Source organism: Melanerpes formicivorus, unplaced genomic scaffold (genome assembly GCF_026170545.1).
Source record: "Melanerpes formicivorus ecotype bairdi unplaced genomic scaffold, bMelFor1.0.p_v2 SCAF_15, whole genome shotgun sequence".
NCBI classification, from domain to species: Eukaryota; Metazoa; Chordata; class Aves; order Piciformes; family Picidae; genus Melanerpes; species Melanerpes formicivorus.
In genome coordinates, this window is record NW_027142367.1 from 13,974,552 (window position 1) to 14,001,904 (window position 27,353).

The following is a 27,353-nucleotide window of genomic DNA, read 5'->3' on the forward strand; positions in this document are numbered from 1 at the left end:
TACAGTTCTTCAGTTTACAGCAGGAGCTGTGAAAAAAAAAAATAGATCCTCTAATATGCTCCCGTTTTTTGTGGTTGAAATCCCAAGACTGAATTGTCATGGCTAAATAGAAAAAGCAACATGGGAGAAACAACTTTCTATCCTACATATTTGTATTCTTTTTTTTGCTATTTCATTTTTTGAGAACAGGGAAAAACTAAAAACATTAATCTTGCATTACTGCAGGTATAAAAATTCTGCCACTGCCTTTCTTGTTTCTTCCTTCCCTCTCACCTCTGCCACAAGACAATATGCACTCATGCACTCTCTGATCATCAAAATAAATAAATTAATCATAATATCATAGTATCATAGTATCATTCAGGGTTGGAAGGGACCACAAGGATCATCTAGTTCCAACCCCCCTGCCATGGGCAGGGACACCCCACACTAGATCAGCCTGGTCAGAGCCTCATCCAGCCTGGGCTTAAACACCCCCAGGGACGGGGCCTCGACCACCTCCCTGGACAACCCATTCCAGGGTTTCACCACTCTCATGGTGAAGAACTTCCTCCTCACATCCAGCCTGAATCTCCCCACCTCCAGCTTCATCTAGTCCTATCACTACCTGAGATCCTGAGAAGTCCTTCCCCAGCCTTCCTGTAGGCCCCCTTCAGATACTGGAAGGCCACAATGAGGTCACCTCGGAGCCTTCTCTTCTGCAGACTGAACAGCCCCAACTCCTTCAGTCTGTCCTCACAGGAGAGGTGCTCCAGCCCTCTGCTCATCCTTGTGGCCCTTCTCTGGACACGTTCCAGCACCTCCACATCCCTCTTGTCATAGGGGCTCCAGAACTGGAGACAGTACTCCAGGTGGGGTCTCACCAGGGCTGAGTAGAGGGGGAGGATCACCTCCCTCGACCTGCTAGCCACACTTCTCCTGATGCAGCCCAGGATCTGATTGGCTTTGCGGGCTGCAAGTGCACATTGAGAGCTCATGTTGAGCTTTTTGTCCACCAGCACTCCCAAGTCTCTCTCCTCAGGGCTGCTTTCCAGCCAGTTACTGCCCAGCCTGTATAGATATACAGATAAATTAATACGACTTTAAAGTCATGAGTAATTAATAAAAGTATGTACATCTAATGTACGTTGGTGTGAGAATAAACACGTCACTGTAAATACATATGTATTTATGCACATATAATTACATCTATTTCACTCAAGAGAAGTCTGGTCAAGAAACAGTTCTCCAGGCTATGTATATTGATACTGTGCAAGAAGAGATTGCTTCATCTGCAGTGGGGAAGTGATTTGAGCAGAATAATGAGTGAAGTTTTTTGACGGCTGTTTCTGCAAGCTGCTACATGTGCTAAAACTTTTCAAGCTGGCCCAGAGATACTCTTCTGTGACTTGTATTTGGTATTTATTTGCCATGATAAATTTTTTTTTTAAGCCTGATCACTTTCATAGACGGTATTTGTAGGGAATACAGGACAGAGCATCTTCACACATTATTGTTACACTGCTGAAACAGAGTATCACAGTATACATATCACAGTATCGCCGAGGTTGGAGGAGACCTCAAAGGTCATCAAGTCCAACCTGTCACCACAGACCTCACGACTAGACCATGACACCAAGTGCCACGTCTAATCCCCTCTTGAACACCTCCATGGACGGTGACTCCACCACCTCCCCCGGCAGCCCATTCCAATGGCGAACGAGTAGCGTCTCTATGACCATTTTGTTTTACAGCTTCTGAGATTTTTGTTGACAAAGTGAGTCAAATCACTGAGCCAATTAATACACTGGTTCAGTACATAACAGGAAGTAGTATGGATCATTATGGGTCATGTGAATATACTATTGGTATGTATGGAAGAGCATTTAGTCCCTTTCTTGGAGAATAAATAAATGAAGAGGCACAAATGCCGTGGGTAAGAATAAACATTCAGGAATTTGCAAATAGAATTTCACTCCAGTGGCATTTGCACATGATTTAATTGCATAAATAAGGTTTGAGTCATTAGTTTCTTTAATCAAAAATTAAATCTATTTGGATTAAAAACAGAAGCAGTTTTCATATGGTAAGTCAGCTAGCAAATCCACTAATATATGTCTTGGTTTGTCAGTGATGCAGTTTTGTTACTGAAATACTCAGAATGAGTACTCCAAGGAATAAATACTGATGAGCTGAGAGTGGTTGGGAGAAAAATACACCCCAAAAAACCCAACAACCCAAAACAGGTCTGGCAGGATGCTGATGTGCATGTTGTTTACAAACACTGTGCTCTGTCTCTCCACTCTAAATTCAAGCAGGATAATATCTGAAAAGCTTGAAATGTGTGTGTGTGGTGGAAAGCAAGTCTCTTTTTTCCCCCCCATCCCTGTTTTTGCAGGTGTTACGTTGCCTGCAGGCTCTTGGTGGTGCTGCAATACAATAGTGCTCTCCCCGCCCCCCAACCAATATTATGCAATTAGTACTTGATGATGCACAGTATACAGATGGTTTTTACCTCCCAAAGCTGCCAAACTGTCTTCTTAAGAGTGTGAATGACAAACAGTCATTTTGAAGAGTGACCTGTCATGATGATGGCCCATTAAAACTCCTCAAGAACACTCAGCCAGATACATATGCCCACTCAGCTCCATCTACAGCAGCAGCTGCTTTTGAGTTCCTCTGAGTTCCTGAGTTTAGCTGCACTAAACTTAATGGGCTGGCTGCACGATTCCCCGTACCCGCAGGGTGTTTTGTGTTTTTGTTAATTCTTGGGGTGGGAGAAGGCACAGGTTTGTGAGTGCTGCAACTACAGAGGTTGGAAAAGAAGAGGGCAGATTAAGGAGATGTATGTATGTGTGTGCACTTACTTGCACACACAATTATAGATACATTGATAACATACATGCCATCTACTGTCGATATAGAGCTAAATTATGTAAGAATGTAAGAATACAAGGAGAGAGAACACAATTGACACAATTGAATGTTATTAAGAGGAAAAATGTCATAAAAATATGACATGGTTGCTCTTATCACATCCAGTTTTCAGTATATTCCTATTAATTATTCAGCTCACTAGCCTTTCGATGACAGTATCTCTTATTCCTAGAGGAACATTTCATCTGAACTTTGTCTTCTACTTAGAAGCCTTGAGGGTTTACTTAGATACTAAGCAGAATGTTGTGAAGTATAAGTTTTAGCATTTTGGTACTTCTATTTTGAATTTTGTTTGAACAATAACCATCAAGGAACTTAAGAAGTTTCACTGTTTTCTTTCTCGTTTCACCTTCCTTTTGCAAAAGGTTGGTGAAATTAAATATTCACTTCACTTTCTGTGGCTGAGGTGATAAGGTTATTATCCTCCTGGAGCACTGATCATTCACTTGAGAGTGAGTATAAGGGCTATACATCTTTCACTTAATTCTTCCATCAACATTTCTGAACCTTTTACTAGGGAAGCAAAACAGGGAAGGAGGGGATAGTAAAGCCTAACTGCTTATTCCAAGTTTGGTCATGAGAGAGAATAAGTTTGAGTCAGCTAACAAAAACTCTTACTATTTTAATTTATTTATTTTTTTTTCTGCAAAGAAACCTAACATTCTGTAGCAGCAAAAAAAAAAAAAACTTGAGAAACTTGCAATCAGGAACTAGGCTGAAGTTCCCCCTTCAAAAGGTAACACTGTATTAATAGGGGAAATAAGGATTTATTTTTTAAAGAATGTTTGGTTACTTTGCAGGAGGGTAGAGAGGCTTTGCAGAGGGACCTCGACAGGCTGGACAGATGGGCAGAGTCCAACGGCATGAGATTGAACACATCCAAGTGTCAGGTTCTGCACATTGGTCACAACAACCCCATGCAGTGCTACAGGCTGGGGTCAGAGTGGCTGGAGAGCAGCCAGGCAGAGAGGGACCTGGGGGTCCTGGTTGATAGCAGGCTGAACATGAGCCTGCAGTGTGCCCAGGCAGCCAAGAGGGCCAATGGCATCCTGGCCTGCATCAGGAACAGTGTGGCCAGCAGGAGCAGGGAGGTCATTCTGCCCCTGTACACTGCACTGGTTAGGCCACACCTCGAGTCCTGTGTCCAGTTCTGGGCCCCTCAGTTTAGGAAGGAGGTTGACTTGCTGGAACGAGTCCAGAGAAGAGCAACAAAGTTGGTGAGGGGCTTGGAACACAAGCCCTATGAGGAAAGACTGAGGGAGCTGGGGTTGCTCAGCCTGGAGAAGAGGAGACTCAGGGGTGACCTTATCACTCTCTACAGCTACGTGAAGGGAGGTTGTAGACAGGCGGATGATGGTCTCTTCTCCCAGGCAGCCAGTACCAGATCAAGAAGACACAGTCTCAGGCTGTGCCAGGGGAGGTTCAGGTTGGATGTTAGGAAGAAGTTCTATATAGAAAGAGTGATTGCCCATTGGAATGGGCTGCCTGGGGAGGTGGTGGAGTCGCCGTCATTGGAGGTGTTCAGGAGGAGACTTGATGGGGTGCTTGGTGCCATGGGTTAGCTGTTTGGGTGGGTTGGATTGGTTGATGGGTTGGACGCGATGATCTTGAAGGTCTCTTCCAATCTGGTTTGGTTTATTCTAAGTAAAGGTTTGCAACTAGCTGACACTTTAGCTACTCTCCCTGGCCATCAATCATGTTTCTTATGTTTTTTTCTCTGGTTCCAGCATTTTAAAATCATTGACAATTTAAGCTGCAGAGCTGCAGCCCCAGAGTAGTTTCTTTTTGCAAACTTGGAGAAGTAGTAATAGATACCCTCAGTGAAATGACATCTGCCCAGATTCAGGTTATTCGACTTTATAACTCTTGTTGCATTAAACAGAGCACAAAAGAAAAATACTGGTAAATTATATGGTTTTATTCTCAATTATTGTTCTTGGCTAACACTCATCAGTCACTGAATATCACAGAATCACAGAATGTTAGAGGCTGGAAGAGACCTCCAGAGGTCATCGAGTCCAACCCCCCTGCCAAAGCAGGATCATCTAGGGCAGTCCACACAGGAATGCATCCAGGAAGGTTTTGAAAGTCTTCAGGGAGGGAGACTCCACAACCTCTCTGGGCAGCCTGTTCAAGTTCTCAGTAACCTTCACTGTAAAGAAGTTTCTCATGTTGAGGTGGAACGTTCTATGTTCAAGTTTGTATCCCTTGTTCCTTGTCATATCACTGTGCTCCACCAAAAAGAGATTGGCCCCCTCCACTTGACACCCACTGTAGCTCCAGTTACTGCTTCTGCCTTTTCTTTCATTTATATTTCACTTTTCCTTGCTGTTTCCTTTCATTTTAAGTAGTCATTCTTCCTTTTGCCTTCCTGCTTTTGTATTTTTCTTGCCCTATCTCCTCTGCCTAATCACATTCTTTGAAGGTCTTTCATCAGTCTTTCCCATTCTAGTTCTGTCCTTGTTCTTCAGGCCTGCCCATGTTCTCATTCACTTTGGGGGCTTTGGTTTGTGGATTGACCTATCATCCATCTATCCATCCATCCATCCATCTATCTATCTATCTATCTATCTATCTATCTATCTATCTATCTATCTATCTATCTATCTATCTATCTATCTATCCATCTATTTTTGAAGCTCTTATTTCCTCTCTTCCCTCTTTAACCTTCTTATTTAAATTCTCTCTTAGCTTTTTTAATCATGCACCTACATGAATACCTTGATTGTGGATGGAGATTTGCTCTCAGTGGCTTTACATACACCGTTGGTATTAAGATCTCAGAGGTGAATATACACCAAATGACATATAATTTGCCTGCAGGAGAGCTATTAAGGACAAGCTGTGGGATGACACAGTTGGTAACCACAGAGGGATGTGCCCTGGTTTTACCCTGAGTGTGAAACGTGCTCATGTGAAAAGTAACCTTTCATAATTTAATTGTCATTTTGGTGGTACTGACTTGTGATCATTCACAAGACTCTAACATTATATATAGCAGGACAAAAGAGCATTCAGCAGCAGTCTGAGTTCAAGTATCCTATAAGGACTGCGCTGGCTGTGAAGAGGCATCAGGAATGTCCTTGACCTCAGGTATCTCAGCAGTTTGTAGGTCTTTGGTCAGCTCTGAGCACTCTAGACACAATTTTGAGAGCTTTAAATCAACACAGAATGGAAGTCTGGTCGAGGCTGACTGGGTTTTGAGCAAGCCTGTCACCAGCTGCTTGTTTTAGATAAATATAATGTGGTTCTGTGTTCTGTAGCATGGGACATTGTATCCCCACATGACTATCTCTACACTTGCCTGACAAGGAGAAAGACTGGAGGCAACAAAACAGTGCATGAAATTGCTAGTAAGTCAAAGTGGCAAACTGTGCCACTGTGGCACAATTGTCTATGCTGGTTCCCTACCATACTGAGAGCATTGCTGAGACAAGGAAACTCTGGCAGCATTACAAGTGTATCCCTTCTTTTCAAACTCTAATTAAAAAATGTTAGGATTTCTGGGTAGAGCCATTTATATTGTCTTGATCTCTTGTCCTCAGTATTATCTGTTATGCTGGAAGCGCAGAACACAGACCAGCATATATCTTTCAAAGCCCAGGCTTGTACTACAGTTTTACATAAATTAATAAAGCCAAAAGCAAACAAAACCCCTTCAGGAGCTCCTTTATCACTTTCTCAATGTTTCTTGAAAAAAAAGAAGGCTTTTATAAGAAAATCATTACCTGCTGAATAATACTTTCAGTAGTGCTTGGGTGTGAAGTCAATTATTTGAATCACAAGCCTTGGCTGACATCAATAAAATGTTGAGAAATCTGTTTCTGTCTCACATGACTTCTGTAATGAGACTGAAAAGGAAATTTAAAAAGTTATCTTAAGCTATTGATACTGAAATATAGTTAGAGTTTATAAGAGTGAAGAGTTTCATAACTCCCTCTGAAGACAATCGTGTCAGCAACTGATGTGCCTATGAGGCCCTTAATCATTACAGGAACGTGGTACGTGTGCACTTTGGATTTTACTCCATTGTCTAGGTTGAATTTTAAACGTTAGCTACTGTTTTCATTTAAATTGTTCCAAATAAGCAACACTGAGCCCTCAGTTCTCCTGATAACACTTTTTTTTTCAGCAATGACCGTCTGAGGGGAAAAGTGATTTCTAAACTTTCTGGGGTCATCCACAGAAAATGCTGAATCTGAGAACAGATGTAGAACATGGCTGCTGTGATGAGCAAGAGTTAATAGAAACAGTCAAATTAATTCTTTGTTTCAAATCACATACTCTGTTTCATCTTTGGGCAATTACATGTTTAATCCAGTCCCATGTTTAAACGCTCCCAGAAAGCAGAGGGGGCATGTTGTATATGAAGACAAGACTATCTTCCTTCTGCAGTCAGTTCTCAGTTGTTTTGTGATACTAAGTTACAATTATTAGGTGGACAAGAAGACTGCTCCTAGCTTGATGTTCTTTCTTCCTTTTGTCCTTTTTATTTTGCTTTCTATTCCCCCCTAACTTCTAGTGAGACAGCAGTTGTGTCAGTTCTATATCACCAAGAACTATGGATGCCTGCACAGTTGTGAGGAAGAACTTTTGTTTCCTTTCCTCCCTTTCTAGTTACTTTCACAGCAAGATAAGAAAAGGCTGAGGCAAGGTATCTCCTCCTGGAGAAAACTTTTCAGTTGTTCTGCAAATGGTCCCAGGGACCAATGGAGACAGCTTCTTTTGAAGCATCTCATGCTTGCTCTTTCTCACCATCAATTCTGATCCTGATGGTGCTGGCAGCTCCTCCTGTTCTCCCTGTACTTTTCTTCTTCACCCAGAATCTCTGAACTCTGCAATGAAGTGTTAGTGATGCTCCTACAGGGAGGAACAACTGCAAAGGTAGACATCTGGGGAAGAGAAAAACAGAGAAGCCTGAACTGAAAATCAGAAAAATAGCAAACTTCTCATTCAGAGCTCAGACGGATCAGTGGTGGCATTTGGTGCTCTCAGTGTAATGCATTATCTCTGCTTACTGATAAAAGTAAATTTCCTTCTCTTTTGAAAATACAGTATCATGGAAAATATTTTAATGGCAATTTGCCATTGCTTTGTTCTCCTGTATTGTTCTTCTAAGTTGTCTCAGACTGATACCAAAAGATACATAAAAATGTTGAATATTTTGTTTAGAGTGCTTAACACAGAATTGATTTGACTGTAGTGCCAAAGATAAACTCTGTATTGATCTACATCACATCCTAGAGTTAAGTAAGTAGAGAGCAGTGCTTTACTAAGTTAGGCATAGGCAAACATTGTTTTTAAAGGCTTAATAGAACAAAGTTTCAATAAAAAAGGCAAAGAATTTTAGTATCTCATAGCCTCAACCTTGGAGTAACAAAGGTCGTTCCTATTAATTCATGCAGTAGCAGTTTTCTTCCAAGGCATGATTCCAAAAAGTGGCTACTGTTCATTATTTAACTTCAGGGCACCAGTCAGAGTAGCATAACCCATGAGAAGATTTATGAACTTCAGAGTGGGACTCCTTACAAACAATGTGCTAATTAGCGAGCCACTGAGTGAGCAAATGGGAAATGCTGAAGCTACGGAATTTCTTCTTTCTTTGGGATGTGAAAGCCTTACTCAGTGCATCTGTGAGGATTTACACTTCTGGCCTCTTTCACGAGGGCTCTGTTTCACCTTCATAAGTGAGCTGCTGTGTTGATCTCAGCAAGCTGAGGCACTGAATCCCTCCCCTTCTCCAACTAAAGAGATCTACTTGCACATCTCTAACCTAAAGAGATCTACTTGCACATCTCTAACCCTCAGAAAACCATTCTGCCTGATAAACTGCTAGCTATGCTGGTGTCATCTGCTTTTCTTGCATCCAGCACATCCTTAAGTATGCCACAAAACGTAGAATGACATTTACAGGAAGAAAGGCGAGTCTCAGCTACCATAACAGGGTGAATGGGAGGGTCCCAGCCACCATAGAAAGACCGGTGCCCTGCTCCAGTATGGGATATGGAGAAAACTGAATCACTTGAAGAAGACAAAGCATCGGATCTTTCTGTCACATAACTTCAGTTCTTGGGTAATGTGATGCTCAGCATTTCAGTCTAGACTATAGGATTGTGGCTGTGGAGGGGCACCCATGCAATGCCTCTGCAGCACACAGGAGATGTATGCACCCTGAAGTATGACTTAGAAAAAGAAAAGAGGAAAAAAAAGTAAACCAAAATGGCACACAAGCCAGACAGATTCTTACTTACACAGACCGCTGCTCCTTTATAGTTAAGATGAGTACTTTACTCAGACACATTTCAAAAAGCAGTGTTAAAGAATTTATTGAATTTATAATTAATATCTGGCAAATATGGATATTAATAAAAATGTTAATAACATTTTAACATGAAAGTTTGTGAAAACTTCTTAAATAGATTCAGTGTATGGATAGAATATATATTTACAGTGGGAATGTAAAATATTTAGGCAAATATAACAATTTTAAGGAAACCAGTAGGAATATCAGAGAAAATTCTCCAGCGCTCGACCACAGGGAGGAAAGACTCAGTAAGAACCATTAAGCCAAAGTATCAATTAGTTAATTACTCACAGCTGGTTACCCCCAAGTGGGGAGTGCTGCTGCTGTGTATTAGCTCTTGAGGCTTTGGGGTGCTCTCATACGCCAGGCATGGCTGGTTGACGGCAGGAAGGCCACGAGGCCCCTGAGCTGGTCTGGCTTCAGCAGGATGCAGGCTGGTTGCACTGATATTACTGCGACCAGCTCTTGCATCTTCCTGGGTAAACTGAGGCATGGCAAAATTTTAGTTGCAAGGGGAAGGAAGGCTTGGCTCCAACTGCTAAACTTGCAGTGAGTAGGGTCATGGCTGCTATCCCAGGTGCTGGACCAGGCAACTCGAGGCAAAACAAGCAAGGCAAGTCCAAGCAGGTTCAAGCAAGGCAAGGTGACTAGAAATCGGCCTGTATATATCTTGCCTAAGATTCAATTGGGTCAATAGGGCAAGTGAAGCCAGCACGTAGTTATCCAATGACAAGGGGTTCTCCCAGGCTGTGCCCATAAAGGCAGAAACATAGGCTTGGTCTGGGAGAAGCAGAGGCCAGTACACATGTTCTTCCCCCAGAAGGAAACTTGTTTATCAGACACGTTAGGTCCTGTCCCTTTGTTCCTTTTCCCCCATGACCCCAACTTTCTGCAGAAAGGAGCAGGGAGAGGGGGACCATGTCTAGACACATCAGGGCCTGTCTGGGTTTGTGCTGGGCCTGCTTGGCCCTGCCATGACAAGCAGCCAGAACTTCAACTGCCAGATCAGTGAGATGTACCAAGTATGGTTTGTTGAACAAACCCCCGGTCATTAGGGCTGAGGAATATGCAGTGCTGAGGATCTTGAAAGAGCCTGCATATGCAATACATTTTATCTTGATCTGCTCACAGTGTCAGCATTCACTGTTCCTGAGTGTACTGAAAAGTAGGACTTTAAAGGTTCAAGGAACTCCACCGGAGAGATATCCAGGTTGTTTCAGTGTCTCAGGAGTTAGAATGAAGGAGGATAAGCCGTATTTTGAAGTTAAGTTGGTATCCTGATTAAGACACACTAGTTCTGTGGTTTTGACCCAGTCCAAAGCTCAGACTTCATTTCTGTCTTATAATAGAGGAGTGTGTTGTAATTGCATAAGTATGAGATACACAAACAGGGAGATAGTAATAATAATAAAAAACAGGCAGCATTTTATCCAGCTGCAAAATTTCAAACTGATCACTATTGTTTCCCTGCTGAAATAGGAAAAGGTTTTGCAGCTGTGCTGTTATGCCTGTGATAACAATTTTCTGCATGTATTCTCAGTGTGATGACTATCTCAGTGATACTCTCAGCTGAGAGAAAAAAACCCACACATGCTAGTAGAGGAAATTATGATGATGATGACAGTACAGTTACCTCCAAACTCAACACAACATGAAGTTAGGACAGGTACAAAGAGACATAAAGAATCAAAGCATGTTTAAAATTGTCCTCAGTTATTGTCTGTTATCCACTGTTTAACAAACAAGTACTTTGAATTTTACTGATGTTCATAGATTCATAGAATGGTTTAATGGTTCATAGAATGTTCTCTTCACTCTGGCTCTGGCCAGCCTGATCTAGTGTGGGGTGTCCCTGCCCATGGCAGGGGGGTTGGAACTAGATGATCCTTGTGGTCCCTTCCAACCCTGAATGATACTATGATACTATGGTACCCTATTGGATGTACTCTGTGTGTTGTACTTTAATGTGATATCCAGATCAATCACATTGCTGACACAAATTTGAAAAGTGCATGAGGATTGTTTGAGTCAGTGTTCTATAACAGGAAGATGAGACTCAGCAGAGCTAGGGAACCTACAGAACTAGTGATAGTTACTTTAAATAGCTCTGCAACTTAAAATAGTGTGCAGGATGAGGAGGAAAGTTTCCTTTTATAAATCTGTCTTGGAGTTCTAGTGGAAGATGTATTTTGCCCAACTGATGTACATTTATTCTGTACTTACTACAAGTAGTCCTAGGGAAACTACACCTGACTTTTGATGCTGTGTAGTTCAGATAATAGCAGGACATTTTTCAGTTTTTCAGAATCTGCATTTTTCTGAGCTTAGGTAATGAAAAACAAGAAATGGAAGTGAGGTTCCCAGCCTTTCTGAGCAATCTAGCAACCAATCCATTTTAATTCAATGTGTTACTGCTCTATACAGGAAATGCTGAGGAAATCAGTATGTCATTCCCCATACATGCACAGGAGCAAACATATGTGGACATTAAGGTACTAGTGACATTTGTTTAAAGTCTCATCCTTCACTAGGGTAATACACTGAAATTGACTATGCAGCTATAATCAGGTAGGAGTAAAGCCATGGTGAGGCACTTTTTAGGATGTTAGGCAGTGATATGACTAGGGGGAATGGAGCAAAACTAGAAGTGGGTAGATTTAGATTGGATGTTAGGAAGAAGTTCTTCACCATGAGGGGCAGTGAGACATCAGAACAGGTTGCCCAGGGAAGTGGTAGAAGCCCCATCCCTGGAGGTTTTTAAGGCCAGGCTGGATGAGGCTCTGAGCAACCTGATCTAGTGTGAGGTGTCCCTGCCCATGGCAGGGGGGTTGGAACTAAATGATCCTTGAGGTCCCTTCCAACCCTAACAATTCTATGATTCTATGGTTCTGTAATCATGTGCATGCGTATATGTAGCTGTGTAAAAATCTGGTGTTAGAAGACTGTAGAACAATATCAAATGCATTTGAAAACAGGATTGTGTTCAGGAATGAATGAAATTATCTTGCCCAAAAGAGCATGCTAACAGAATCTAATGGCATCTCACATGCCATGTATGATAAACATTCAGCTTATCTTAGCAAGAACAATAAAATTTCAAATACTACTCCTTGACACAAGAATTATTTCTTTTACATATCTCCATGCCACTGACTCTCTCGTAAGTTAATCTCATTTCTCATCAATTTTTCACCAGCTTCACTCTGATGTTGATAAAGGAGATGGTTCCATCAAATACATCTTGTCAGGCGAAGGGGCAAGTTCCATTTTCATTATTGATGAGAACACGGGGGATATTCATGCTACAAAGAGGCTGGATCGAGAAGAGCAGGCCTACTACACGCTCCGAGCACAAGCGCTAGATAGGCTGACTAATAAACCCGTGGAACCAGAGTCTGAGTTCGTCATTAAGATTCAGGACATCAATGACAATGAGCCAAAATTTCTGGATGGGCCTTACACTGCTGGAGTTCCTGAGATGTCTCCTGTGGGTAAGTGCAAAATACACCATTGCTGTTGTGGGAAATTTGTTCCTATTGCCTTTTTAAAAGTTTCATTATTCTTTACTGTACCACACTACGCTACTTAATTATCTATGAGGCACCTGCAACAGTTAGATATTTTGAGACAACTGGAAATAACATGCTAGATTAAGTATTTGCCCTTTCAAAAATGTTGTGAAACTCAAATAGCTATGTAGGGATTCAGATAAGCATTTTATTGGTGTGTTTCTCATTCCAGTGCCCAGAGGCTTTGTTTTATAATTCTCATTAACAAGAATAAGTTTCACACCTATGCTGTGGTCCTCAGAGGTGATAATATATAATTTTGTTCAGATAAAGTCAGTTCTTAACAAATTCTTCCAATTCCTGCTAGTGCATATCATAATGTTTTTGGTAAGTGTTGCCCATATCAGTAACAGCTTACTGTGTCTTTTCTAATACTGAAGCCCATCTCTCTGAGAAATATATGCAAGCAGCAGGGACTGAGGTAGAACTTCAGACAGTCTAAAAATTCCAGTGGAATCAGAGAAGGTTTCCAGAGGCTTTAGACTATATGCTGGAAAAGAGGAAATGTTTTTGTTTTTTTCCAGAATTTGACTTAAAGAATTTCAACATCAAATTCCTTATCTCTCCAAAGAGTCCAAATTCTTCTCTGTTGTCACGTGCTACTGTTCCTTTGAAGGCTGACTGATTCAGACCAGATAGGACTTTGGCCTGGAGATATTTTGGTAAATTTTGTTTTAACCTGAAATTATAAACGCAAGCATGAAGCTAAAAAAAAGGCAGAACAATTTACTGTACTTCAGTGGAAATATGTGTATGGGCTGTCTCACTCCAAGTTAAGAGAGGCATATGGTGATTCCAATTAGGATTTTCTTTTCTTGACTGATTTTAAGCTATCAAAATTTCATATTCTTACAGTAAGACTGCCCATTTAGAATTTGATGTAGTTTCCTCAATGCCATCTCCTACAATTTTGGACATTAAACAATGCCTTTAAATTATAGCTACAGAGGGAAAAATATTCTCCCTGCCTAAGTGCCCTGCAGCAATCATTACTCAACATTGCTCTTGTAGTTGAAACTCATCCTAGGAGCCAATAGGAGACGAGTAAAACATTGTTAATGAGTTGTCTATTCGTTTATTTTACCAAGCAGTGAACATAAACACTATTTCTCATTCTATGTTTGGCACATTTTCATTTTCACTCTAACACTATGTGGATGGCTGAAGAGGCAATTGTAGTCTTGGAAAGAAAGATTAACAACTTTTGAGGAGTATCAAGGAGGAGAGGAAGCAATGATACATTGCCGATAACTTTTTCCTACTGAACTATGAAAAGAAAAATCCAAACACAGATAACAAAAAAACCAAAACTACAAAATCTAAATATTCAGCACTTCAAAAACATGCTCTGTAAAAAAAAAATATATTTTAATTACTGCTTTGCTTTTTAATTAAGTGAGCTGAAGCATGCAGCAGTTATTAGATTTTTGCAACTTTGTCTTCTGCCCTGCAGAAGAGTATCTCCACATTTCCCTCTTGTATGGATTTACTTTGCCTGGTTCTATATATGGACATATTGACATTATGGACAACTACTACAGATATATGAGGTTTACCTACACACACAGATCCATGGCTCTAGCCCTCACCCATGCTGCATTTGTTCCAAAAGTATATTGGGGATGAATCTGTGGGCAGTGCACTGTGTGCAGTGGTGAACATAAGGACTATTTTTCAACATGAACTGCTTTGTGATTATATTGTTGAGTCTTCAACACGTAAATGAATGCAAGAATTTCTCTCCTGCACAAACTGTAGTGCAAATATATATTCAATTTAGGTGGAATAATGTGCAAAATTATTTACTGAGTTTTGTGTACTCTCTGGGAATTCTGTGGACTAAGAATGATCCCATCTTCATGAGCTATACAATTTAAACATCCTCACGGCTTGTATCACACAACTGTTAAATACTGCATTGGTACTGAATTAAGAATTATACTGAAATGCCTGTGTGGCACTTGTTTTACATAGTCACATCTACTCATAGTTTATTCATAGAACACAACTTTTAAATAATCACCTAGAGCATTCTTGAAGTATTAAGGAGAAACAAAGCATCTCTCGCCTATTTTGTTAAAAAATATATCCACAACAAAGATTTTTAATTGGATATTAAACAAAATGAAAGAGATCACAGGATTATAAACCCAAATTAACTATAAAGCTGGGTGAACTATAAACCTTAACCCAAAGGGGGTTTATGCAAACAGTGAGTCTGAATTTTATTTGACAAATATTTTAGGACATTATCAAAGGCTAATTGAAGTCAATCTTTTCTGTTATTTGAAATGGCTTTGGGTCAGATTCAAATTATATTTGGGTCAGGCCCAATTATATTGATTATCATAGATAGGGAAATATCTGGATGACTTGTAAATCTGTTCATAGCAAACCCTTAAAGATAGGACTTATTTGAAAGTTGGTTTTATGTTTTAAAATCCCTTACTTAAAACATATAGCTTTGTTATATTTAAAGCAAAGAGCTTTACAATTATAGATAAAACAGTATTAAAATTATAGATAAAACAGTATTAAGAATGTTTCTGTGATGTTAACAGAAAAGTAGTTGATTTGAGACACTGACCTGTTTAGCTTATAGCCAAGGAACTGGGGCTAAAAATACCAATACCAACATTGTTTAACCTTCTCTACTCTCCAGACATATCAACAGCTTTGCTTTTTTACCCAGCATAACCAATATCTTTCTAGCCATCTTGACTGATTTTAAGCTATCAACATTTCAAAATTCTTCATATTCTTTTGAGCCATCTCAAGATGGCTAGAAACATTTGGGGTTCATACAAAAGGAGAAAAAATATAGAATAAAATAAAAGCTTTCTATAATGATTAAATGATGGGTAGTGAGTTTTGAAAGCCTGAATGAAGAAAGTCTCTCTCCATTTCACTTTTTCTGATCTGACTGCTGGTCCATTCTTGGACTTTATTGACAAATGAAGGCAACCTAAAGAGGCTGTGGGAAGACAAGGAGCAGGTGAAGAAGGTAGAACCTCCCTCCAGATGCTGTATCTCCCACTTCATACTCTTGAAGGTGAAAGTCTGTGGAGGGATTGCTACATCAGCTCTGTGGTGAGGGCCAGTTGCAGGAGAACAGAAATACCACATAGTATAGAGCAAAACCAGGCTGGGCTGTTGCATGCAAGAATTTAAGCAAGTATTATTGTTAACTTGATAGCAAAGATGTATAATATCTCTAGTAGTGGCTGATATCATGTAGAAATGTGAAGCCATCATGGAATTGTTTTGGGTATTACACATATTACGCATCATTAATTGATATCAGTCAATACTTTTGATAACTATCTGCCTTTAAAGGTCTATTTTGAATTTGTTAAAGTATCTACAATGCAGCTGATAAGGTTTTGTACAGTTTCAATTTCATTTAGTTTTAAAAAGAACTTTTGCCTTAAATCATTTCATCAATGTTAAATAACAAAGTCACACAAGAATTCCTCATGCAAAGTCATTTAAAATACCAGGCAAGTTAATGGACCACTTAAAAAAACCCAACAAACAAACAAACAAAAAAACCCAAACCAGCAAACAACAACCAACCAACCAAAAAAACCCCAAACCAACAGCACTTTGTGAAGAAGTCTCTAAACCAATAAACTCAGAGATTTAAAAAGAAGCCCTTTGAGGAGTCTCCAGCTAAAAATAAAATTCATCAAGTTCACCTTTATCTGACCCTACCAAAGAAAACACTGATCTCTGCAACACGTTAGAAACATTGCTGAATCTAGACTTGGGCAAATTAAAGCACATATAATAATGTTCTAATTTCAAGGACCATTCTACAAAGTCTCCTAATTTTGAATGCACATATGACAGCTGATCACCTGTTCTGTGAGGTAAAGCAGAGTATTGAGGAGAAAAGTTCAGTGCTGGAACACAAAGGCCCCTTTTGTAAGACAATGTAGTTGGAGCTTCATGCAGCTACTCATTTTTCCTCAATGTACATACTTCTTGAGTATCCACAGAGCTTTATTGGTTTGTTTGGGATTTCTTTTAAAGTAAAATAAGCATATGAATTTGACATCAATCCATTTCAAGACAGCTCAGTGTTGCAACAGTTATCCTTTGAAGGAATTCCCTTTCCTCAAGAGAAATCTGTTTCCTCTGGGAAATCTCAGGGAAACTTCACATACTGTTCTTTCTGTACATTATGCTTCCTTGGACTGATTTCCTACATGTAGGAATTTGCACAGAGTTAATGTACCTTATGTTACCTTGCATGTTCTTCATAAAAAAAAAAAATATATATATATATATATATTTATGAAGTTTTCTCCCTCTCAGCATGAGACTTCTGGCAGCAAGTGGGAAAGAAACAATGCCAATAGCAGTTATTTTAAAAGATCTTTCTCCTGTGACATCTGAGAGAAATTGATTAGCACAAAGGGCCTAGAAAAGTAACATTATTTTTTAGTTTCTGTTTGCACTCAAATTACAGGGGTGTAGAAATGTTTGGTGATAGAATTTCTACATAGAAACACCTCACATTTTCTAAAGGATCTGTGTGTTTTAGGAGAGAGCCTATTCGATTCAGACACTCTCATGGAATGCAGAGGGTTTGTTTGCTACATCAATAGATTTTTACAGAAAAAAAAAATAAAAGGGCACTTCTAATCTTGTAGGATTTCTAAAATGCCTGTGTTGAGGTGGTAGAGCTTGTAATTTCTTTGATCTCATATTGGCCTGGAGTCCTTGAAAGTGGCAAGAGCAAGGAGCAAAGACATAACAGTGTGTGAGGTTTATAAGCACTTCTGCCAATATTTGCAGACATTGTAAGGTTCATTGGCAGGGCTTATGGACTTTGTATATATGGTAAGCCTGGCTTTCACAAAGAACACAGGATGTCAAACAGTTATTATGTTACCCTTGTACTCCTAAGCTGGAGAGACTTTGGCAAGTTTAAAATAGGGCCCTGTATGAAATTACATTATAGAGTAATCTGTAAAAGCAATTTGACATACTGAATCAAAGCTCCTAGCTACACGTGAACAGAAAATGGATGTATTTTAAGTCTCATAAATGATGGACTAACTACCAATGTCTTTTTTAAACTTCCCATCTACTTATTAGTTGCATGTGAGATTTTAGGTTGAGAATACCCTTTTTACTGTCCAAAAATATCAGACAGTCCATGTGAGAGAAAAATCGCATTTAAAATAGAGTCGTAATCATAATACTTTGTCATGGATGCTACAGGAATAGAGATCAGGATAGTGGGTTAGCTAGGCCATGACTTAAGTGAATAAAGTTGTCTTATGAATTATAATTTCTGGTCAGAATCCATTCAAGTAGGTCCCATTCTTTGTAATCTTAAGCATTTTATGGAGCACTGCACTTAATCATCTCTCTGTCCAAACCTTCGGCTTGGTCTTATGGCCCATTTACGATCCTCTACTTAACTGAGAATTGGAAAGCTGAGGAAAATGGATGTGAAATGTACTATATCTGATGAAGAATTTCAGAGGTCTCTCCCACCCATTTCCTGAAAAAAAAAAAAAAAAAGAAGTCCTAATAAAAATGACCAGAATAGAATTTATGTTAATTTCAACCTGGATACTTGCTGTTGCAGCTTTTTTATCAAGTTTTTGGAGTGGTTTCTAAAATTGCTGCTTTCATTTTCACACATTAAAAATGTGTTCATTCCAAAAGTGAGCACTCTTTATAACAAATGCTTTTATCTAATCGTGTGTCTAAATCCAGTTTATGAAGGAGCCTGATCCTTGTTGAAGACCTTTACTGGACATCTGCCAAATTGCTGCAATATGTATTTGGAACCTAACCTTCAAATGGCGTCTTAGGCTGTTGAATGGGAAGTCTCCATGTTCCAGACAATCTGTCAGTGAGAACAAAACAGTCCATTCTGGCTATCAAAGGGTGGTGACCAGGACAAGGCCTTGGCTTCCATGTGTTGTTTATTCTGCTTTCAGCATACATCATGGATGCTGTTGTACAGAACATGAACAAATGGGAACCGATATGGAGAGTAAAAAAATAGGAAATGAATGCAGAATGAGATCCTCACAAAACCCTCCTTGCTAGCCAGTTAGACATTTCACTTTCTTCTTTCTGTCAACACATTTTCTGCTCAAGAAATGTTTGTGCAGCAGATTATTACCACAACTGATACTAAAGTATTGAAGATTGTTGAGGGAAATTAATACTTTTTAAAGGCATTTAAAGGTAGCTTTTACCAGTTTTTCTCCACACTGAAACAGAAACTCTTGAGCCATCTCTTTATGGAAGGGTAAATAATATTATAAGCTAAAAGTAGTTGTCTGTCTACATATGTGTGCAATTATCAAGACATATAATACTTATATATGCATGTGTATTTGATCTGCATTATGATTTTAGCATGCAGACTTCTCTTCAAGTATAAATTATTGCAATATCTCATACTGAAGTATACTTCAGATATCTCCATCATTTAAGAACTACTGCTCACAGGCTCCAGCCAAAGGCAGAAACAGAGAGGGGGAGAATAGTTTTTATTTTTGTGAGTCAAAGGCTGAGGCTATCTGAGAAGACAAAACTCTGTAACAGCCAATGCTACTGATTTACTAAGGGAACATTTTTCTCTAAGCTGAATCTATGTGGAAATGATTAACAGTTGCAGAAAAGCCACCTCAAACTTTCCCAGTATATTGAATAAGCATACTTCAGATTTTTTGTTCTTTTATGTACAAAAGTCCCTTAAACATTTTGCAGGTACCTCTGTAGTTCAAGTGACAGCCACTGATGCAGATGATCCTACTTATGGCAACAGTGCTCGAGTGGTTTACAGCATACTACAAGGGCAGCCTTACTTCTCTGTGGAGCCAAAAACAGGTAACTTTCCACAAATTCTCTGCAGTAAAGCTAAGAAAAAAAGAAAATGTCCATTAAAACTTGCTAGAAAGTTACTAATGAGGTCCCTTGGTTAATTTAATTCATTTGGATTTTGTTGATCTTTTAATCTCTTATTCTTCAGAATAGATTATGAAAAACACACGTCTGAGCTATGTGATAAGCAGACATTGCTGGAACAGAAATTTTTATCTTCTTTTCAATCTACTAACTCCCTGGTCTCCTGCTTTTTGCCATCTCTTCTGATCAATGGAAAATTCAAGATGCTGTGGAGAAGTTGCTTTTTTAATTTTTCCCAGATATTTGCTTTAGAACTATCTGAAGTCCAAACAGCCAGACGTCCTTAAGTAAAGATTTATGTCAAGATTATCTCTCCATTCTACTTTTCCAACTGATGTTTTGTTGTAAGAAATGAATCTTTTTGTTATTAGTTTGAAGAAGAAAGCACTTTTTGTCTTTACCTGATACAACATTTTGCTGCCACCTTCAAAACAAACTACTGGTGGAACTTTTTTGTGCCTGAGCCTTCACTTGTACCAACACGCAGAAGAGAGATAGTCTTCATTTCAGAGATGGATAAGTTGAGACAAAAAAGAAACATAATTTTTTTTATCATAAAAAATGCCTGATGTAAATCAGAACTGAATCCCAATGCTATGAACTTTTGGTCAACAACTCTATTTTGCAGAAATAAGAACTATAATGCTATTCATATTACAACAAGTCCATCCTCAGCAGGAATATATAGCACTTACTTTTTTTTTTTCTCCAAATAAGTGTGATTTATAATGGTTTTCTCTCTAAATGTCTCTCCATATATATGTATGTACAATGTATATTGTCATAATGACTTAATGACTGCAGAGAGCCCTTGAACAAGAATATGATAGCTTGTGCTAAATCAAAATCTTTAAGGACTCAGCCTGAAAGGTTTGCATACATTTTCATTTTGATGTGATACTCAGATTTCCTGTGTGGGTGATAATTAACTTCCAAATGATTGATTAACCTTGCCTGGCAATTTAACTATGAGAGAAAAACAAACAGGCCAGGAAAAAACAAACACAAAAATGAAACAATGTAGAAAGAATAACACAATGAATTGTATATTAATTGTGTTTTAATATGTCTTGTAAAATGAGTGAAATAGTGCCAGACAGCCTGTTTGTGAAATAAAAGTTTCAACCCAGAGATGATTAATGGCAAGCCCTGCATTCATAAGGGAAGAGAGAAATAAAACTCTAACTAAGCATTCAACAAATATCAGATGAAGAGATATGTGTCCCAATATGCCTCTCCTTTATTTAGTTTGTTTATGTTTCCTTTGCTGCTGACACTAAGTGCTGGTGGAGTAAACGACTGCCTCTCTGGAAATCAGAGTTAGAGGCTTTACTGTGCACTGAGCATGAAATATTCATAAAGTCATCACATTTCAAGAAGGCATATTTATTTCTGATCTATATCAACAGAACTGAAAGGATGAAACATGGAGCTTCCTTCTGGTTTTCATGTCAAATGAGTTAGCTACAAATTGTTGGTAATTTCATGTATACATGGGGTGTAGCATGATATCAATATTAGTAAGAATCAGTATGATAAATGACAATTCAAAACATTGTGAAAGGAATCTTGACCTTTGAATCTCAAAGATGAATGCAGAATATTCTGTTCTTCCCAACTAAAAGAATGGGAAATCAAACACAGATGATGATATCTTCTAGGGAAGGGAGCATTATCCAAGACATTATGAAGTCTGCAATTCAGGGAGAAGATATTTGGAAAAAAACAGTAACGGATGGCATTACTCAAATGATCTCCTACTAAATAAAAAGTGGTGGGTTTTGGTGAGACACTTGGACAGGTTGCCTAGGGAGGTGGTAGGAGCCTCACCCCTGGAGGCTTTTGAGGCCAGGCTGGATATGGCTCTGAGCAACTTGATCTAGTGTGAGGTGTCCCTGCCCATGCCAGGGTGTTGGAACTAGATGATCCTTTAAGGCCCTTCCAACCCTAACAATTCTATGATTCTATGACTGTCTGTGTACTGGTTTTGATCTGGAACAGCTCTGATTGGAGGACAGAATTTATTTTACCCCAAAGAAGTAAATAAAACCACACAGAACAGGAAGTTTAATAGAAATAATATTTTTAAAAGTAAATCGAGTACAAAATGCACCAAGGTAATCAGAATTGGTCCTGACCTAGACTCCCGGTCAGACCCTAAACTAGGCCTTTGCTAGGCACTGAACTAGAATGTCAGCTCAGTTCCAAATCAAACCCAGTCACATTAGTGTTGACATTAATTCTTTGTTGTGGCAATCATTGATCTGCTGCTACCTTTGAAAGGCGAGTTCAGCTCTCATGATAATGTATTTGCTTGTGCAGCCTCTGACATATCTCATGTTATTGCAGGTGTTATTAAGACTGCTCTTCCAAATATGGATAGAGAAGCCAAGGACCAATACCTACTGGTTATTCAAGCAAAGGACATGGTTGGGCAGAATGGTGGATTATCAGGGACTACATCTGTAACTGTCACGCTGACAGATGTTAATGACAACCCACCCCGCTTTCCTCGGAGTAAGTTCTTCTGTAAAAATATGGATTGCAGTATTATTTCTAAACATTTTATTTGCAAGTCATGTAATTGATAAACAAGGAGTCAAACTGCTCAGCTTCAAAGTTAAGTACTTTGAGAATCATTGACAGAAAGATATATCATCATCATGGATGCTAGCAACAGGTTCTTGGATTTTAGGAATAGGTTCTTTGGATGTTAGGAACAGATTCTTTACTATGAGGGGAGTGAGACCCTGGAACGGGTTGCTCAGGGAGGTGATTGGGGTCTCATCATTGGAGATATTTAAAGTGAGGTTTGACAGGGGTCTGGGCAACCCAATCGACTTGAGGATGCTCCTGCTGACTGCTGAGAGGGTTGCACTGGATGACCTTCAGAGGTTCCTTCCAAATCAGACCATTCTATGATTCATAGCAGTAGTAGTACATTGGAAGCATCTTTTTTTCTTTATGTAATGTCTTTCAAACCAGCTCAAATGATATTAAGTACAGCAGGTGTACTTGTAATGTATTTTACTTCCTTTCAATGAATGAAAAAAAACCAACCAACCAAAATAAAAGAGATATACCTTAATAGATGTCTAATTTACCAACTGAACTTAATTTCTTTAACTCCACTCTTAATCCTTTATATTCCTTTGACATTGGCAGGATTTCTCTTGTGCATACAGTTTCCTAAAGAGTTAATCTTAGAAGAGTAGAAGAGCTTGAAAGTCATCTTACCTCTATTTATCTTCTTCAGCCAAGGTGGTTCTCACCTTAAGTGAGGAAAGGAGTACACAGCTGTATGCTCAAACCTGAAGAGCTCAGTTTAATAGCATTCTGTCTGGGGTGTGGTTTGTGGTTGGTTGGTTGGTTGTTTTTTTCTTAAAAAAATAAAAATAATCTTTTTGAAGTAGAATAAGAATAATATGAAGAAATAGTCACATCCACTCCAGCCTCACCTCCAATAACATAAAAAATACATTTGTACATAACAGATTTCCTGTTATTTCAAGCCACCAACTGCTTGCAGTAATAATAGATTAACTGAAGTTATTTTTGAAGGTGAGGGTGTTATTGGCTGCAGACTGCACTCAGATACCCTTTTGACAGCAGATATATCATTCTCTACTTGAATGAATAAGCTGGAATTTTCAAGAATGCAGATGGTGCACTTACTGTTAAAGAAATGAGTAAATATATATATATCAGTTTCTAGTCACAGTCAAATTGAAAGCTGCCTAATCAAGGGACACAGCTATAAAAGAATTAGAAATTATATGCACCATATTTCACTTGCTTATTGTTTTTTTCATCTTTTGTGGAAAACAAAGTGAAGTATTTTCTGCATTGGAACTCTGTAGCTTGCATCCACCTCATGATTTGTACTTATATTTTTAATTGCTTTTGCATCATTGCCTTGTATTTCTCTTATCCCAGGAAGACATTATGCCCATAGTACTTAAAGAATAGTTCATCACATCCACCTCATGATTTGCACTTATGTTTTGAATTGGATTTAAATTTTTGCCTTGTATTTCTCTTATCCTAGGAAGAAATTATGCCCACAATATTTAAAGAAGAGTCCATCACATAGAAAATATAGGAAATAAAGGTCTATTGCACTTTAAATTGATTATATTCTAGTAATCTTAGTAAAGAGTCAAGGGCATTATTTAAAGGTGTATTTTAGGAAGACCTTCAGTCCCAGAAGGTTTAATTCATCAGATTTTTAAATTTCCCAGGGTCATATCAGTACAATGTCCCAGAGTCTTTGCCCGTGGCTTCTGTGGTGGCCAGAATAAAAGCTGCAGATGCAGATACGGGGCCTAACGCCGAAATGGAATATAAGATTGTGGACGGTGATGGTCTGGGAGTATTCAAAATTTCTGTTGACAAAGACACACAGGAGGGAATCATAACAATTCAGAAGGTAAGACTGATTTTTCTCACTAATTCAGTTTGGATCTGTGCAAGATAAGGACAGATAATGAGAGTAAAAGCTTCTGTTTCCAAGAGCCTTATCAGCTGCAAAAGTGCCCACTGGTGTATTTCATCTTGACTTCAGTATGTGGTTGTGTGATTCCCAGCTTTTAAGTGACTGAGACTGAAATTTCTGATGGTATGTGTTTTTATGGTAATAGCTGTAATATTTTGATGAGGGTCTTTTTAAAGCTCCTGCATTTCAGATGTTTGGACAGAAAGACAAAATTTAGACTCATCTGCCCTTAAAATATGAAAATATACCTTACTGTAAAAATGTAAACCTGGCATACAAAATCTAATTGTCTTTGGTTGATGTTAAAATTATGGATGAGTGAGAATATTTGCTTTATAATCTAGTATATTATAAAAAAAATAGTATTTGAAAAAAAAAAAAGAACATATTTAAAGACTTGTTTTCTTCTTGGTTTTAAATAAATACACTTAGAAAATTGATCTATTACAATTGACAAAAATCATGTTGATAGAAAAATATTAAAAGTGAGCTTTCTTTCCTTGCTGCAACACATTTCGAAGAGTATTCTTTTACAAACTGAAAGTGTTCTGAAATATTTTGCAAGAAAATTTACATTTTGAGGACAAGAAAAAAAAAAACCCTCTAACACCTTAGACAGAAGTATCTCATAAAAATTCGCACTCTTAATGTGTGAATGCTTGGCAATGACAATACTGGATCTAAGGCCCTAACTTTGCTAAGCACTTCCATATACCAATTTAGCATTTTAGATTATGCGTAAGCATGTCCCCAAACAAAATGCTGTGTTTGGGGTTAATATGATTCCCTAGAATATTTCCACCCCCCACCACCCCCAAGCATTCTTTAATCTCTGTGAACTTTACCTACCAGTTGTGAAGTTTTGGGGCTGGAGTTTGGTTTGTTTCTCTTTTTTGTCTGGAGTTTTCTTTGTTTGGGGTTTTTTGTTTGTTTTGGTTTGGGTTTTTTTTCCTCCCTTTTCTGATGCATCAATTCCTTTCTAAAGCAACATAAAACTTCAGTAACATTTCTCCTTTGAAAGAATTTAATGTTGTGTGATTTTGCAAAGCTAATTCTGTGATGCCTTGAACACCTGCTGAGAGCTGGTAAGCATACATAGATGTTACAACAAATAGAGGACGTTCAGCTCCCTTGAAAGATAAGGCTTTAATATGTGTAATGTGAATCATCTTTTTTTCAAGGCAAGAAACATCCCTCTATGGCTTCTTGAAAACTGTACTAATTCCTGCTTAGCAGGTTTGAAACACAAGCAATGAAAAGTGAGTTGTCTCTTTATTCAGCAGCCAAATTCAATGTGGCTCATTAAGTTTTCTGTGCAAAGATCTGGTGGAAATATGCCTGTCCTGGAGGGTGAGCATTTATCAGTGTCACAGTGAGCAACAATGGATCAGTTGGGAGCTTCAGTGATCTAATTTGAGGAATGATCAGTTAATTTTAATTTTTAATATGCTCTTGTAGTCATTGTGTTTGTTATTGGGATATCCTGACTCCAGTGTTGTACAGTAGACCACATAATTTTTATTTACTATTTCTGTAATCACTTTAGCTAGGGAGTTGTACTGATCTCAGACTAGATATAAGGAAGAAATTCTTTTCAGTGACAGTGGTAAAACATTGGCACAGGTTGTCCAGAGGAGTGGTACAAGTTTCATCAGTGGAAATACCCTCTGGGTGCCCTTAGCTCTCCATTCAGACTCCAGGGAACTTGATGACTTGCCCAGAGCTGAGAGACCCTCCTTACCAATCTGCAGAGAACTTTGTCTAGGAGGGAAGAAAGTAAGCAAAGAGCTCAAGTACAGTGGCTAACAGGAATGTACACCTTGTGGTTCTGTAGAGAAAAAGTGTATAGAAGACTATCAATGACCTGTGTATGCAGGTTAAATGTTTCAACCACTGAATCTTACCTGCCAGATCAATGTGGAGCTGGGCAGAGGTTGTACCTGCATATGTGCTTGTTAGTGAGGAATAAGAGAAGAAATTGAGTCTGTAGCCCGTAATCATAGAATATTTTATGTTGGAAAAGATCTTTAAGATCATTGAGTCCACCTGTTAACACAGCAGTGCCAAATCCATCACTAAACCATGTCCCTCATCACCATGTGTACACATCTTTTACATACCTCCAGGGACAATGAGTCCACCACTTCTCTAAGCCTGTTCCAATTCTTAATGACCCTTCTGCCTAAATATTTTACTATCTGTTCACATGACCTTCTGTACACCTCTGAGTGCAATTAGCTTTCTTGTTTTCAAGCCCCTGAAATCATCAGAGGCACTGAGAAACGGTTCAGCCTTCAAATGCATGCCCATCTTTTTAAACTCATTTGTATTTATATGCTCAGATGACATGTCTGTATACACATCAAACAGTAAAATGCCAAGGCAAAGACTTTTGAAAAGGCATGCTTTGGTTCTAAATGCAAATGCATGCTTTAGCTTTGCATACTTCAGCTGCAATCATACATACAAATCAGCAGGCTAGGCATGAAAATCAACACCAGGATCTCTGAGCAGCTGAGAGCACTGCTCCATTCATTCCTGTGCTGGGTGTTAATACAGAAGGTTTGCAACCTGATTATTTGTGCTCCACACACAGACTGAGAATTTTACATTCTGTTTTGAGACCATTTGATAAATTGATTTCCTCGCTAAGACCCAAGGCATTATTGGTAACATGCAAAGAGCATCAAGTGGAGGAAAAAAAAAAGAAAATGAGAGAAGAGAGGTTTAAGAATTCAGTGAGTAAAGCAAGATTTTTTTTGTATGCTCCAAGTGGATGGAATATGAAAGATGCCTGAGGATGATTAAAAAAAATAAAAGGGTAAATAAATAATTTACTTTTTAAGAAGATTCTAAGAACCATATTAGAAAGTGAAAAGTGTTGCATGCCTCTGTTTTTTTTTTAAGATTACCTGTGTATAATGGGCTTGACTGATGCATAGATTGATTTGAGAGCTGGCAAAATTGGTGAATGGGATTTGCTGTGTTGAATTTTTAATTTCTTTTGGGGTATTTCTCTGCACAAATGAACATGTTTCTTCATTGCACCCTATGACCCCAAACTTCAAAACATCAAAAGTCAGCAGATAAAGTCCCACATAATTTTACTCAGTGGTATTCATCGAAA

At 38.7% G+C, this 27,353-nt stretch overlaps 1 protein-coding gene across 1 annotated transcript in view; it reads left to right on the top strand.

Annotated features, from left to right (window-relative positions):
- Positions 1-27,353, top strand: part of CDH7 (cadherin 7) — a 94,740-nt gene that overhangs the window by 34,959 nt on the left and 32,428 nt on the right. The window contains exons 3-6 of the mRNA XM_068147677.1: positions 12,417-12,711; positions 19,534-19,653; positions 22,081-22,248; positions 23,973-24,160. Of these exons, the coding sequence (XP_068003778.1) occupies positions 12,417-12,711; positions 19,534-19,653; positions 22,081-22,248; positions 23,973-24,160 (771 nt within the window). The remainder of the gene's footprint in view (positions 1-12,416; positions 12,712-19,533; positions 19,654-22,080; positions 22,249-23,972; positions 24,161-27,353) is intronic.